This window comes from Anomaloglossus baeobatrachus, chromosome 6 (assembly GCF_048569485.1).
Source record: "Anomaloglossus baeobatrachus isolate aAnoBae1 chromosome 6, aAnoBae1.hap1, whole genome shotgun sequence".
Lineage (NCBI taxonomy): Eukaryota > Metazoa > Chordata > Amphibia > Anura > Aromobatidae > Anomaloglossus > Anomaloglossus baeobatrachus.
In genome coordinates, this window is record NC_134358.1 from 526,917,063 (window position 1) to 526,932,639 (window position 15,577).

General features: G+C 49.7%; 1 protein-coding gene across 2 annotated transcripts in view; it reads left to right on the forward strand.

Annotated features, from left to right (window-relative positions):
* MASTL (microtubule associated serine/threonine kinase like) overlaps positions 1–15,577 on the forward strand; it is a 97,578-nt gene that overhangs the window by 55,043 nt on the left and 26,958 nt on the right. Inside the window, exons 9-11 of one of the 2 annotated variants that reach the window (XM_075315531.1) lie at positions 7,613–7,733; positions 7,865–7,879; positions 10,369–10,482. In XM_075315531.1, coding sequence (XP_075171646.1) covers positions 7,613–7,733; positions 7,865–7,879; positions 10,369–10,482 — 250 coding nt within the window. The remainder of the gene's footprint in view (positions 1–7,612; positions 7,734–7,864; positions 7,880–10,368; positions 10,483–15,577) is intronic. The other variant, XM_075315532.1, reaches the window with a different exon arrangement.

Here is a 15,577-nt window from a genome sequence, read left to right on the forward strand (position 1 = left end):
GATGCCCTGCTGCAGGCGGTGGACTCTCTAAGAGCAGAAGGAGTCGTGATCCCTGTCCCCCCTCTCGAACGGGGGCGAGGATTTTACTCCAATCTCTTTGTGGTTCCAAAAAAGGACGGCTCCTTCCGTCCTGTTCTGGACCTAAAACTGCTCAACAAGCATGTGAACGCCAGGCGGTTCCGGATGGAATCCCTCCGCTCAGTCATTGCCTCTATGTCTCAAGGAGATTTCCTAGCATCAATAGACATCAAAGATGCTTATCTCCACGTGCCGATTGCTACAGAGCACCAATGCTTTCTACGCTTCGTGATAGGAGACGACCATCTTCAGTTCGTAGCTCTGCCATTTGGTCTGGCGACAGCCCCTCGGGTGTTCACCAAGATCATGGCGGCAGTGGTAGCAGTCTTGCACTCTCACGGACACTCTGTGATCCCTTACTTGGACGATCTACTGGTCAAGGCACCCTCTCAAGAGGCATGCCGACTCAGCCTGAATGTTGCACTGGAGACTCTCCAGGCGTTCGGGTGGATCATCAACTTCCCAAAGTCAAATCTGTCACCGACCCAATCACTAACGTATCTTGGCATGGAGTTTCATACTCTCTCAGCGATAGTGAAGCTTCCGCTGGACAAGCAGCGGTCTCTACAGACTGGGGTGCAGGCTCTCCTTCAAAGTCAGCCGCACTCCTTAAGACGCCTCATGCACTTCCTCGGGAAGATGGTGGCGGCAATAGAGGCGGTTCCGTTTGCGCAGTTTCATCTGCGTCCACTTCAATGGGACATTCTCCGCCAATGGGACGGGAAGTCAACATCCCTGGACAGGAAGGTATCCCTTTCCCAGACGGCCAAAGACTCTCTGCAGTGGTGGCTTCTTCCCACCTCATTATCACAGGGAAGATCCTTCCTACCACCGTCTTGGGCGGTGGTCACGACAGATGCGAGTCTGTCAGGGTGGGGAGCAGTCTTTCTCCACCACAGGGCTCAGGGTACGTGGTCTCAGCAGGAGTCCACCCTTCAGATCAATGTTCTGGAAATCAGAGCAGTGTATCTTGCCCTACTAGCCTTCCAGCAGTGGCTGGAAGGAAGGCAGATCCGAATTCAGTCGGACAACTCCACAGCGGTGGCATACATCAACCACCAAGGGGGGACACGCAGTCGGCAAGCCTTCCAGGAAGTCCGGCGGATTCTGATGTGGGTGGAAGCCACAGCCTCCACCATATCCGCGGTTCACATCCCCGGCGTAGAAAACTGGGAAGCAGACTTCCTCAGTCGCCAGGGCATGGACGCAGGGGAATGGTCCCTTCACCCAGACGTGTTTCAGGAAATCTGTCGCCGCTGGGGGGTGCCGGACGTCGACCTAATGGCGTCACGGCACAACAACAAGGTCCCGACCTTCATGGCACGGTCTCGCGATCAAAGAGCGCTGGCGGCAGACGCCCTAGTGCAAGATTGGTCGCAGTTCCGGCTCCCTTATGTGTTTCCACCTCTGGCACTCCTGCCCAGAGTGCTACGCAAGATCAGATCCGATTGCAGCCGCGTCATACTTGTCGCCCCAGACTGGCCGAGGAGGGCGTGGTATCCGGATCTGTGGCAGCTCACGGTCGGCCAACCGTGGGCACTCCCAGACCGACCAGACTTACTGTCCCAAGGGCCGTTTTTCCATCGGAATTCTGCGGCCCTGAACCTGACTGTGTGGCCATTGAGTCCTGGATCCTAACGTCTTCAGGATTGTCCCAAGGGGTCGTTGCCACCATGAGACAGGCTAGGAAGCCCACGTCTGCTAAGATCTACCACAGAACGTGGAGGATATTTTTATCCTGGTGCTCTGCTCAGGGAGTGTCTCCCTGGCCATTTGCATTGCCTACCTTTCTTTCTTTCCTGCAATCCGGGTTAGAAAAAGGTTTGTCGCTCGGCTCCCTTAAAGGTCAGGTCTCGGCGCTATCCGTCTTTTTTCAGAGGCGTTTGGCACGCCTTCCTAAGATGCGCACGTTCCTACAGGGGGTTTGCCATATCGTACCCCCGTACAAGCGGCCGTTAGATCCATGGGATCTGAACAGGGTACTAGTTGCCCTCCAGAAGCCGCCCTTCGAGCCTCTGAAGGAGGTTTCACTTTCTAGACTATCACAGAAAGTGGTTTTTCTGGTAGCGATCACATCTCTTCGGAGAGTGTCTGAGCTGGCAGCACTATCATCCAAGGCTCCCTTCCTGGTCTTCCACCAGGACAAGGTTGTGCTGCGCCCTATTCAGGAGTTTCTCCCGAAGGTGGTATCCTCTTTTCATCTTAATCAGGATATCTCTTTGCCTTCGTTTTGTCCTCATGCAGTTCATCGGTATGAGAAGGATTTACATTTGTTAGATCTGGTGAGAGCACTCAGAATCTACATTTCCCGCACGGCGCCCTTGCGCCGTTCGGATGCACTCTTTGTCCTTGTCGCTGGTAAGCGCAAAGGGTCGCAGGCTTCTAAAGCCACCCTGGCTCGATGGATCAAAGAACCAATTCTTGAAGCCTACCGTTCGGCTGGGCTTCCGGTTCCATCAGGGCTGAAGGCCCATTCTACCAGAGCCGTGGGTGCATCCTGGGCATTACGACACCAGGCTACGGCTCAACAGGTGTGCCAGGCAGCTACCTGGTCGAGTCTGCACACTTTCACCAAACATTATCAGGTGCATACCTATGCTTCGGCGGACGCCAGCCTAGGTAGAAGAGTCCTGCAGGCGGCAGTTGCCTCCCCGTAGGGGAGGGCTGTCTTGCAGCTCTAACATGAGGTATTTCTTTACCCACCCAGGGACAGCTTTTGGACGTCCCAATCGTCTGGGTCTCCCAATAGAGCGCCGAAGAAGGGAATTTTGTTACTTACCGTAAATTCCTTTTCTTCTAGCTCTTATTGGGAGACCCAGCACCCGCCCTGTTGTCCTTCGGGATTGTTGGTTTGTTTGCGGGTACACATGTTGTTCATGTTGAACGGTTTTCAGTTCTCCGATGTTACTCGGAGAGAATTTGTTTAAACCAGTTATTGGCTTTCCTCCTTCTTGCTTTTGCACTAAAACTGGTGAGCCAGTGATCCCACTGGGGGTGTATAGCCAGAAGGGGAGGGGCCTTACACTTTTTAGTGTAATTGCTTTGTGTGGCCTCCGGAGGCAGTGCTATACACCCAATCGTCTGGGTCTCCCAATAAGAGCTAGAAGAAAAGGAATTTACGGTAAGTAACAAAATTCCCTTCTTTCGATCACTCTAACTTCAGAGATGCTGTCCAGAAGCACAGAGCATTTCCGGACAAGCGCTTTACTAAGCGCCTTAATGACACACGTTACCCCTTCCCCTCTGACGTACTTAAGGGTTGGGCTCAATGTCCCAAGGTGGATCCTCCAGTCTCTAGACTGGCGGCTAGATCCGTAGTATCAGTGGCAGATGGTTCATCGCTCAAGGATGCCACTGACAGGCAGATAGAGCTCCTAATGAAATCCATCTATGAAGCCACAGGCGCGTCTTTTGCCCCGGCCTTTGCAGCCGTGTGGGCACTCCAAGCTATCTCAGCTTGTCTGTCTGAGATTAATGCGGTCACACGTACCTCTGCTCCGCAAGTTGCTTCTTTGACTTCTCAGGCGTCGGTATTTTCATCCTACGCCATGAATGCCGTCCTGGACTCTGCTAGCCGTACAGCGGTAGCATCCGCCAATTCGGTGGCAGTCCGCAGGGCCATGTGGCTACGCGAATGGAAGGCAGACTCTGCTTCCAAGAAGTTCTTAACCGGTTTGCCATTTTCTGGCGACCGATTGTTTGGCGAGCGATTGGATGAAATTATTAAGCAATCCAAGGGAAAGGACTCGTCCTTACCCCAGTCCAAACCAAACAGACCTCAGCAACGGAAAATTCAATCGAGGTTTCGGTCCTTTCGGCCCTCAGCCAGGTCCCAATCCTCCTCGTCCAACAGGCCACAGAAGGGCCAGAGGAACTCTTATGCATGGCGGTCTAAGTCACGTCCTCCAAAGACCGCCGGAGGCACCGTCTCCAAGGCGGCCTCCTCATGACTTTCGGCCTCCCCAAACCGCATCCTCGGTCGGTGGCAGGCTCTCCCGCTTTTGCGACGCCTGGTGGCCACATGTCCAAGACCGATGGGTGAGAGACATTCTGTCTCACGGTTACAGGATAGAGTTCAGCTCTCGTCCTCCGACTCGTTTCTTCAGAACATCTCCGCCCCCCGAGCGAGCCGATGCACTTTTTCAGGCGGTGAACACTCTGAAGACAGAAGGAGTTGTGATCCCCGTTCCCCTTCAGGAACGTGGTCGCGGTTTTTACTCCAACTTGTTCGTGGTGCCAAAAAAGGACGGATCATTCCGTCCCGTTTTGGACCTCAAACTGCTCAACAGACACGTGAGAACCAGACGGTTTCGCATGGAATCTCTCCGCTCTGTCATCGCTTCGATGTCCCAAGGAGACTTCCTAGCCTCAATCGACATCAGGGATGCTTATCTCCATGTGCCGATCGCACCAGAGCATCAACGCTTCCTGCGTTTCGCCATCGGGGACGAACACCTTCAGTTTGTGGCACTGCCTTTCGGCCTGGCGACAGCCCCACGGGTCTTCACCAAGGTCATGGCATCCGTTGTGGTGGTCATACACTCTCAGGGCCACTCGGTGATCCCTTACTTAGACGATCTCCTAGTCAAGGCACCCTCCCGGGTGGCATGTCAACACAGCCTGACCGTTGCTCTGGAGACTCTCCTGAGGTTCGGGTGGATCATCAATTTCCCAAAGTCAAAATTGACTCCGACCCAATCACTGACTTACCTCGGGATGGAGTTTCATACTCTCTCAGCGATAGTCAAGCTACCGCTGGACAAACAGCGTTCGCTGCAGACAGGGGTGCACTCTCTTCTTCGGGCCCAGTCACACCCCTTGAGGCGCCTCATGCACTTCCTGGGGAAGATGGTGGCAGCAATGGAGGCAGTCCCCTTTGCGCAGTTTCATCTGCGTCCACTCCAATGGGACATTCTCCGCAAATGGGACAGGAGGTCAACGTCCCTAGACAGGAACGTTTCTCTTTCTCTGGCAGCCAAAACCTCTCTTCAGTGGTGGCTTCTTCCCACTTCTCTGTCAAAGGGAAAATCCTTCCTGCCCCCATCCTGGGCTGTGGTCACGACGGATGCGAGTCTGTCAGGGTGGGGAGCGGTTTTTCTCCACCACAGGGCTCAGGGAACCTGGACTCCGACAGAGTCCTCCCTTCAGATCAATGTTCTGGAGATAAGGGCAGTGTATCTAGCCCTAAAGGCGTTCCATCGGTGGCTGGAGGGCAGGCAGATCCGCATACAGTCGGACAACGCCACGGCGGTCGCGTACATCAACCACCAGGGCGGCACGCGCAGCCGTCAAGCCTTCCAAGAAGTTCGGCGTATTCTGCTGTGGGCGGTGGCCACAGCCTCCACCATCTCCGCAGTTCAAATCCCGGGCGTAGAAAACTGGGAAGCAGACTTTCTCAGTCGCCAGGGCATGGACGCAGGGGAATGGTCTCTTCACCCGGACGTGTTTCAAGAGATCTGTTGCCGCTGGGGAACGCCGGACGTCGATCTCATGGCGTCTCGGCACAACAACAAAGTCCCGGCATTCTTGGCACGGTCTCAAGATCACAGAGCTCTGGCGCCGGACGCATTAGTTCAGGATTGGTCGCAGTTTCGACTGCCTTATGTATTTCCTCCTCTGGCAATGCTGCCCAGAGTGTTACGCAAGATCAGGTCCGACTGCCGCCGCGCCATCCTCGTCGCTCCAGACTGGCCGAGGAGGTCGTGGTACCCGGATCTGTGGCACCTCACGGTGGGTCAACCGTGGGCACTCCCAGACCGACCAGACTTGCTGTCTCAAGGGCCATTTTTCCATCTGAATTCTGCGGCCCTCAACCTGACTGTGTGGCCATTGAGTCCTGGCTCCTAGCGTCCTCAGGGTTATCTCAAGATGTCATTGCCACTATGAGACAGGCCAGGAAACCAACGTCCGCCAAGATCTATCACAGGGCTTGGAGGATCTTCTTATCCTGGTGCTCTGATAAGGGTTTTACCCCCTGGCCGTTTGCCTTACCCACTTTTCTTTCCTTCCTTCAATCCGGAATGGACAAGGGTTTGTCTCTCGGCTCTCTCAAGGGACAAGTATCGGCGCTTTCCGTGTTTTTTCAAAAGCTTCTAGCCAGGCTTCCGCAGGTCCGCACGTTCCTGCAGGGAGTTTGCCACATAGTCCCACCTTACAAGCGGCCGCTGGAACCCTGGGATCTTAACAGGGTGCTAAGGGCTCTTCAGAAACCACCTTTCGAGCCGCTGCGGGATGTCTCTCTATCACGTCTTTCGCAGAAGGTGGCTTTTCTAGTGGCAGTTACATCGCTCCGTAGAGTGTCGGAGCTGGCAGCGTTGTCATGGAAAGCCCCCTTCCTGGTTTTTCACCAGGATAAGGTGGTTCTGCGTCCGGTCCCGGAATTCCTCCCTAAGGTGGTATCCCCTTTTCATCTCAATCAGGATATCTCCTTACCTTCATTTTGCCCTCATCCAGTTCACCAATGTGAAAAGGATTTGCACTTGTTAGATCTAGTGAGAGCACTCCGGCTCTACGTGTCTCGCACGGCGCCACTGCGCCGTTCTGATGCGCTCTTTGTCCTTGTCGCTGGCCAGCGTAAGGGGTCGCAGGCTTCCAAGTCAACCTTGGCTCGGTGGATCAAGGAACCGATTCTTGAAGCCTACCATTCTTCTGGGCTTCCGATTCCTTCAGGGCTGAAAGCCCATTCTACCAGAGCCGTGGGTGCGTCCTGGGCATTGCGGCACCGGGCTACGGCTCAGCAGGTGTGTCAGGCGGCTACCTGGTCTAGTCTGCACACTTTCACGAAACACTATCAGGTGCATACCTATGCTTCGGCAGATGCCAGTCTAGGTAGGCGAGTCCTTCAGGCGGCGGTTGCCCACCTGTAAGAGGGGGCCGTTTTCGGCTCTTTTTATCGGGGTATTCTTTTACCCACCCAGGGACTGCTTTTGGACGTCCCAATTGTCTGGGTCTCCCAATGGAGCGACAAAGAAGAAGGGAATTTTGTTTACTTACTGTAAATTCCTTTTCTTCTAGCTCCTATTGGGAGACCCAGCACCCGCCCCTGTTCCCTTCGGGCTGTTGTTCTTTTGTGTACACATGTTGTTCATGTTGAATTGTTCCTTTGGTTCATGGTTTCAGTTCTCCGAACATCCTTCGGATTGAATTTACCTGCTTTTGCACCAAAACTGAGGAGCCCGTGAGGCACGGGAGGGTGTATAGGCAGAGGGGAGGGGTTACACTTTTAAAGTGTAATACTTTTGTGTGGCCTCCGGAGGCAGAAGCTATACACCCCAATTGTCTGGGTCTCCCAATAGGAGCTAGAAGAAAAGGAATTTACGGTAAGTAAACAAAATTCCCTTCTTCCTGGTGTTGCACTGTGCAGGCATGAAGTCTGACTGACTCTGCGGTCTCATTATACACGTTGTGCTGACAGGGAGGTGGTAGCACATGTACAGCGAACTTCTGCCTATGTACCACTACTTGCCCCACACAATCACTGGACAAAAAAAGACTAATTGATAGAAAATGCATCTTCTGTAATTTTTTGGGTCAGGTGGAAACCCCTTACAGAACACCGAAGTCTGTGCGACGAGGAGCAGCGCAGGCCGAGAACGAGAAAATCCTTGGGACACCGGACTACCTGGCTCCAGAGCTGTTACTGGGAAAAACCCACGGTGAGTGTCTCAGTACTGAACCATCTGGTGGGTTTTGCTGCACATTTCTGCTCTTTTCAGCGATTGTCTTAGTATTCTAGAATTATTGGTCTGGAATTGTCCCTGTAACATGATGTTTTCTTTGCACACAGGATTTGTGGTATCCGGTAAGTTATCCATTGCCGCTTTGGTAGCAGGAGGCCGCTTTACACACAGTCCAATAACATTCGCGGACTTCACATTTATTACTACAGTCTAGATTATTCATCATGAACCAAACAATATTAACATGAAAAGTCTTGGTTACAAATGGTTAATTGCATGCGCTTTATACATACAGACGTCCCTCAGTGCAACTCGGGGCAAATGTTCCAAATTGGTAAAATGGAGAGACACTGGTCATTTAATGGATCAGGAATATTAATTCCAGGCTTCCAATGTGCTCTGTGCACTATGAGGCAATGAAATGGCTGCATGGCACTAGGTTGTACAGGAGATCCTGCCAAAACGACCCAAATCACTCCCTGCCCTTAGGCTATTGGCCAAGACTGCACCTTAGGCTGGAATCACACTTGTGAGAGACTTGCGCGAGTCTCGCTGTGCATCACCCGACACGTCCACACACTCTTCTGACAAGAACAGGATGGCTGCATGTATTTCTATGCAGCTGAGATGCTCCAGTCTTGAGAGCTGCAGGCCGTGCCGGGTGATGCAATGCGAGACTCACGCGGGACCCTCACAAGTGTGACTCCGGCCTTATCGTCTTTCGTGCTTTCACCCTCACATAATACAGAGGAAGACTTTTACACCTCCTTTTTTTGGTGTCTAAATGCAGGAGTAGTGATGGGCAGACTCGCAGATAACGGAGACCTGAGGACCTGACCGGATTTAAAAAAAAAAATAAATAAATAAAAATCTGGTTCTGTCCTGGAATTGATCCCGGTCCCCATATAAGTCTTGGGGACCAGAATCCAGCAATTAAAAATGGTGGTAGAAGGGATAGGAGGAAGTGCATTATACTTACCGAAGCTCCAGCGCGGCTGTAACTGCTTCCTGGCACTTCCGGGGCCGCTCATTTACCTTCATGCATATGCACTGCTTTCCCTGCCCACCGGCGTCTGTGATTGGTTATAGTCAGACACGCTCCATCCCTGAGTGGTTTCATGTCAGCTGACTGCTTCCAATTACAGACGCTATATGCGTCTATCGTGGTATGAATATAAAAAAATTGGCCCAGGGACCGCTCATATTATGACACCCAGCACAGATAAAGAAAACGGCAACAGGCTGCAGCCCCCAGACGTGGGCTTATCTTGGTTCTGAATCACGCATGCGTTTTGTTTTTTTTGTTTATAAAAAAAAAAAAACCTGTGTGTGTGGTCCCCTCCTCCAATTTTGATAAAGCCCGACAGCTGGGGACTGCTTTTCTGAGTCTGAGGGGGACCCATGGTTATTGGCCCCCCAGCCTAAAAATAGCAGCCTGTAGCCAACCAAGAATGCCACATCCATTAGATGTGACAAATGCTAAGAAAAAATCCACCACCTGTAGTTCGATTTTCAATTTAAATAAAACATCCTGTTATTTGAAATGTATTAAAATATACATGTATTGATAGTAAATCCTTACGCGTTTCAGGTCATAGTGACCCTTACTCATAGGGTGTTCCGTGCTGAACTTTTCTGTTTAATTTGATTAGATGTGACAATCCCAGCAATTTACCCGACTCTTCCCGATTTGCCCTGGTGCAGTTGCAATCTGGGTAATAAGGGGTTAATTACAGCTGCTATTAAGCCCTAGCTTAGTGATGGGGTGGGTCTGAGACTCCACCCCCCCACCCACATTACTAATCTAGAAGTTAAAGTAAATAAACACAATCACCAAAAAAAAATCTTTTATTTGAAATAAAATACAAAAAGCCCCGTCTTTCACCACTTTATTAACCCCCAAAACAAGCCTGCAGGTCCGACATAATTCACACGAGGTCTGACGACGATTCCAGCTCTGCTAAATCTGAATTCACAGTGAGCGCCATAGAACATGACTGCCTGCTGTGAGCTTCAGACAGAGACTGAGTGAGCCGCACCAATCAGCAGTGACGTCGCACAGGTAATTTGCGGTTACAGCTGGAGGTTCCCACAGCCCTGCAGCTGTGACTACAGGTAACCTGACTTCAGGTGACTACAATAAAGTCAGGGACCTCACCTCAGATTGTATGTTATGCTGTGCAGCCTTTTTAAGCCCCCTATAGTGTACAGATCATTTTAAAAATTTGCATTTTGGGACCTGGTAAATTTAAATAACCCAACTAAGTACATTTTTGCAAATTGTGAAAATTTGCCATGAGTTTTATTTGAAGTTGCACATGCGAGGAAAGGTCCTCTCTCCATCCAGATTTACATTTGGGTGACATGGTTTTCCTGGTGCACTAGTGGGAAAAAATTGCCAGATGTAGCCATTGTGTTCACTGGCCACTGGCATTTAGGCTCTGTGCTAGCCGGGGCCTTTTCTGCTTTCGCACCAGCTGGGCCAGAATGTGCTTGGTTTGGCTGCTGGATGTGGCAGGGTTTGTGACGGCTTGGACATTTCTAACATGACGCTTGATGATCCTGCAGATTTGCTCCACTTTATTGACTCTCGCTATATATATTTCTGTAGGACCGGCTGTGGACTGGTGGGCCCTCGGAGTTTGCCTGTTCGAGTTTCTTACTGGTATACCCCCATTTAACGATGAGACTCCGGCTCAGGTGTTCCAGAATATTCTGAAGAGAGGTGCGTTTTGTTATTCTTGTCACCGCACTCATGTCTCCAAGAAAACTGGTGCCGAAGGGTCTCCTAATAATAATCTCCGTGACGTCTAATGATTGTAATCTTGTAATTTCTATAGTGTAACAAACACTCAGGCCCCGATAAATTATTGCATTTTCACTTTTCTTTTTTAATTTTTGTGTTGCACTAAACTCTTCCTTTTTTAATTTACTGGGGGGTTTAAGTCTATTTTGTGTGTGTCTTTTGTGGTGGGGGGGGTTGGCTGTCTACGCAAGTGGGTTTTGGGACTTCCATGTTTTTGATTGATTAATCAAGTACAACTTTAATAGGTCTCAAAAGCTTCGTACTCCAAATTTTGTGTTGAATATGCAGCTTTTTGCTTTTGAAAAAAAACAAAAAAACATTTTGGCTTAAAGGGGATCTCTCATTAGAAAGTGATTGTATTGTTTAAGTCATGTTTTCGTTAGTTGTTTAACCCTTTAGTGACGGAGCTAATTTTCACCTTAATGACCAGACCAAATTTTGCAATTCTGACCAGTGTCACTTCATGAGGTTATAACTCTGGAACGCTTCAACGGATCCCGGTGATTCTGAGATTGTTTTTTCGTCACATATTGGACTTCATGTTAGTACCAAATTTAGGACAATATTTTTTGTGTTTATTTATGAAAAAAATTGAATATTGGCAAAAATTTTGAAAATTTAGCAATTTTCAACTTTTGAATTTTTATACCGTTAAACCAGAGATTTCTGTGACACAAAATAGTTAATAAATAACATTTCCCACATGTCTACTTTACATCAGCACAATTTTGGAAACAAAATTTTTTTTTGTTAGGAAGTTAGAGGGGTTCAAAGTTTATCAGCAATTTCTCATTTTTACATCAAAATTTACAAAACCAGTTTTTTAGGGACCACATCACATTTGAAGTGACTTCAATAGGCCTAGATGACAGAAAATACCCAAAAGTGACACCATTCTAAAAACTGCACCCCCCAAAGTACTCAAAACCACATTCAAGAAGTTTATTAACCCTTCAGGTGCTTCACATGAACAAAAGCAATGTGGAATGAAAAAAAGCAAAAATTAAATTTTACCAAAAAATGTTGCTCTAACCCAAATTTATTCACTTTTAGAAGAAATAACACAACAAAATGGACCTCAAAACTTGTTCCCCACTTTCTTATGAGCGCGCCGATACCCCACATGTGGTCAGAAACCTCTGTTTGGACAAATGGGAGGGCTCGGAACAGAAGGAGCAATATTTGAATTTTGGAAAGCAAATTTGGCTGAAATAGATTGCGGGCACCATGTTGCATTTACAGGTCCGCTAAGGTACCTAAACAGAAGAAATCCCTCACAAGTGACACCATTTTGGAAACTAGACCCCTCAAGGCTTCTATCTAGGGGTATAGTGAGCATTTTAGATCCACAGGTACTTCACAGATTTTGTTAACGTTACGTTGTCATATTGAAAATTTTAATAATTTTCTCAAAAATGTTGCTTTAGCATCAATTTTCTCACTTTTTCAAGAGGTAATTCCAAAAATTTGACCTCAAGGTTTGTTAACCACTTTTTTATGAGCGCGGTGATACCTCACATGTGGTCTGAAACCTTTGTTTGGACAAATGGGAGGGCTTGGAACGAAAGGAGCAATATTTGAATTTTAGAAAGGAAATTTGGCTGAAAAAGATTGCGGGCACCATGTCGCATTTGGAGGTCCCCTAAGGTACCTAAACAGCAGAAACCCCGCACAAGTGGCCCCATTTTGGAAACTAGGCCCCTCAAGGAATTTATCTAGATGTTTGGTGAGTACCCTGAACCCTCAGGTGCTTCACAGAATTTTATAACGTTGAGCCATGAAAAAAAAAAAAAAATTTTACCACAAAATTGTTATTTCAACCAGGTAGCTTTTTTTTTACAAGAGTAAAAGGAAAAAATTCAGCATAACATTTATTGTGCAATTTCTCCTGAGTTTGGCGATACCTTATATGTGGTGTAAATCAACTGTTTGGGCGCATGGCAGGGCTCGGAAGGGAAGGAGTGCCATTTGACTGCAAAATTGGCTGGAATCAATAGCGGACGCCAGGTTGCATTTGGAGAGCCCCTGAGGTGCCTAAACAGTGGCGGTCCCCCACAAGTGACTTCATTCTGGAAACAAGACACCTCAAGGCTTTTATCAAGGTGTATAGTGAGCAGTTTGAATCCACGAGTACTTCACAGAATTTGATAAGCTTAGGTTGCCATATTGAAAATTTTCATTTTTTTCACAAAACTGTTGCTTTAGCATCAAATTTCTCACTTTTTCAAGAGACAACAACAAACCGTGGACCCCACAGGTTGTTATCCAATGTCTTATGAGCACAGGGATACCCCAAATGTGGCCAAAAACCTCTGTTTGGATAAATGGGAGGGCTTGGAATGGAGGGAGCACCATTTGAATTCTGGAAAAGTTGAAATAAATTGCGCGCACCATGTCACATTAGCAGGGCCCCTTGGGTACCTATACATCAGAAAACCCCCACAAGTGACCCCATTTTGGAAACTGGATTTTATTCAGGAGTATAGTAAGCATTTTGAATCCACAGGTACTTCACAAAAATGTTGCTGTAGCAACAAATGTCTCACTGTTAGGCTCTGTGGCCATGATCCAGCGACACGGCATCTAGTACACAGTGTCAGCCTCCTGCAGAGATGTGAGTGTTGTCCACGGGAGAACGCAGCTGCCCAAGCCCACGATTTGGGTTCAGGCCGCTGTGGAGCTCTATGCTACCTGCAGAGAACACTCATCTCCGCAGCATAAATTGACATGCTGAGGCTCGGGAAGCTGCGCCACAGGTCGGTTTATGCTGCGGAGAAAAGAAGCACATTGGGCATGGGATTTCTAAAAATCCTTCCACTGTGCTTCTACTGCACAACGCAGCATTATGGACACAGGGAAAACACTCTGCGCCCAAAACGCTGCAAACCCTGATTGTGGGCACACAGCGTAAAATGCTACAATGGATGAATGGATAGATGTCAAACAAATATAACATCCCATTCCCCTGCATATTCTAAGCTGGCGCCCTTTAGTGCCTTTCATGTGGCACTAAAGGGTGCCTAGACTTGTATTTAGCCCCCCAAAAAATTAATAATTAAAATAAACGACGTGGGGTCCCCCCTATTTTTGATAGCCAGCTAGGGTAAAGCAGACAGCTGTAGCCTGCAAACCACAGCTGACAGCTTCACCTTGGCTGGTGATCAATTTGGAGGGCTCCCCAGGCGTTTTTTAAAAAAAAAACAAAAAAAACGTGGGGTCCCCCCCAAATTAGATCACCAGCCAAGGTGAAGCGGACAGCTGGGGTCTGGTATTCTCAGGGTGGGAAGAGCCATGGTTATTGGACTCTTCCCAGCCTAAAAATAGCAGGCCGCAGCCGCCCCAGAAGTGGCGCATCCATTAGATGCGCCAATCCTGGCGCTTCGCCCCAGCTCATCCCGCGCCCTGGTGCGGTGGCAGACGGGGTAATATATGGGGTTGATACCAGCTGTAATGTCACCTGGCATCAAGCCCTGGGGTTAGTGATGTCACGGCATCTGAACAGATACCCGACATCACTAACCCAGTCAGTAATAGAAAAAAAAAAGACAAAAAAAAAATTTATTTGAAAAAACACTCCCCGAAACATTCCTCTTTTACCAATTTATTGAAAATAAAGAAATTCCGGTCGCTGTAATCCATTTTGGAGGTCCCGCGCCGACTCTGGATCTTCTAGAATATGGGGGGCACGTTCAGGGAACGTATCCCCCATTTTCTGGAAGAGCAAGCTCTCCATGAGCAGTGTGGGTGCAGTAATCTGAGAATACTGCACTCACACTGCCCCGGTCCAACCTAGGGCAGAGTGACCTGCAGTAACCTCATTCCAGAATATGAGGGGCACGCTCACAGAACGTACCCCCCATTTTCTGGAACAGCAGCCTCTCCATGTGAGGAGTGTGGCTGCAGATCACTGCACTCACCCTCCCCCGGTCCACAGTGGAGCCTGTGCATCAGCGACGTCAGCAGGATCCCTGCTTGCAGGGATCCAGCTGACAGCCGCTGTCTGCGCATGCGCCGCCAGCATTGAAGAAGGAGGCGGCGATCGCGGGCCCGGAGCGGCAGACAGGTAACGTATAACCGGGGGCTTGGGGGGGGGGGTGACGGGGGGTGACCTAGTGGGACCTGGGGACACCTTTCTGCCGCATGTGACGTGTCACATGCGGCAGAAAGAGCAGAATGAAGGCGGCCGCGCGCTGTGCGCCGCCATCTTCCACGCTCCGGAGGGGGGAAGGTGGGTGGTGGCTCTGGAGAACCGGAGGGGGCTCCGGTGACCAGAGGGCTCCGGTGGACCGGAGGAGGGGTCAGGGGGAGGACATTTCCCTCCGATCTGAAATGTTTGATCATTTCAGATCGGAGGGAAATGACTGCAGAGCCGGCGCCGGCGGCAGTTTTCTGTGCGCTTCGGCGCCATTTTGGATGTCCGGTGGGGGTAGGGGTGGGGGTGGGGGGACTCTCCGGTACCGGGGGCTTTGGGGGCACTAGGGGGTTAGATTTCTTTCTCATCTGACATGTTTGATCATGTCAGATGAAAAAGAAATCAGTTTTACCGGCCATTTCTTTTTTTTTTTCATGTGTTCGTCGGTATACGGTGTATACCGCCGATCACATGATCGGGGTCCAAAAAAAACACCCCGATTCATAATCTGGGGGGTCTCAGCTACCCCCGGTAGCTGAAACCCCCGAGATTTTCGGTCGCTGGGGGGCGCTACAGGGTTTTCTTCAGCGCTCTATTGGGAGACCCAGACGATTGGGTGTATAGCACTGCCTCCGGAGGCCACACAAAGCAATTACACTAAAAAGTGTAAGGCCCCTCCCCTTCTGGCTATACACCCCCAGTGGGATCACTGGCTCATCAGTTTTCTGCTTTGTGCGAAGGAGGTCAGACATCCACGCATAGCTCCACTGTTTGTAGTCAGCAGTAGCTGCTGACTATATCGGATGGAAGAAAAGAGGGCCCATATGGGGCCCCCAGCATGCTCCCTTCTCACCCGTGGTGGTGCTTGTAAGGTTGAGGTAC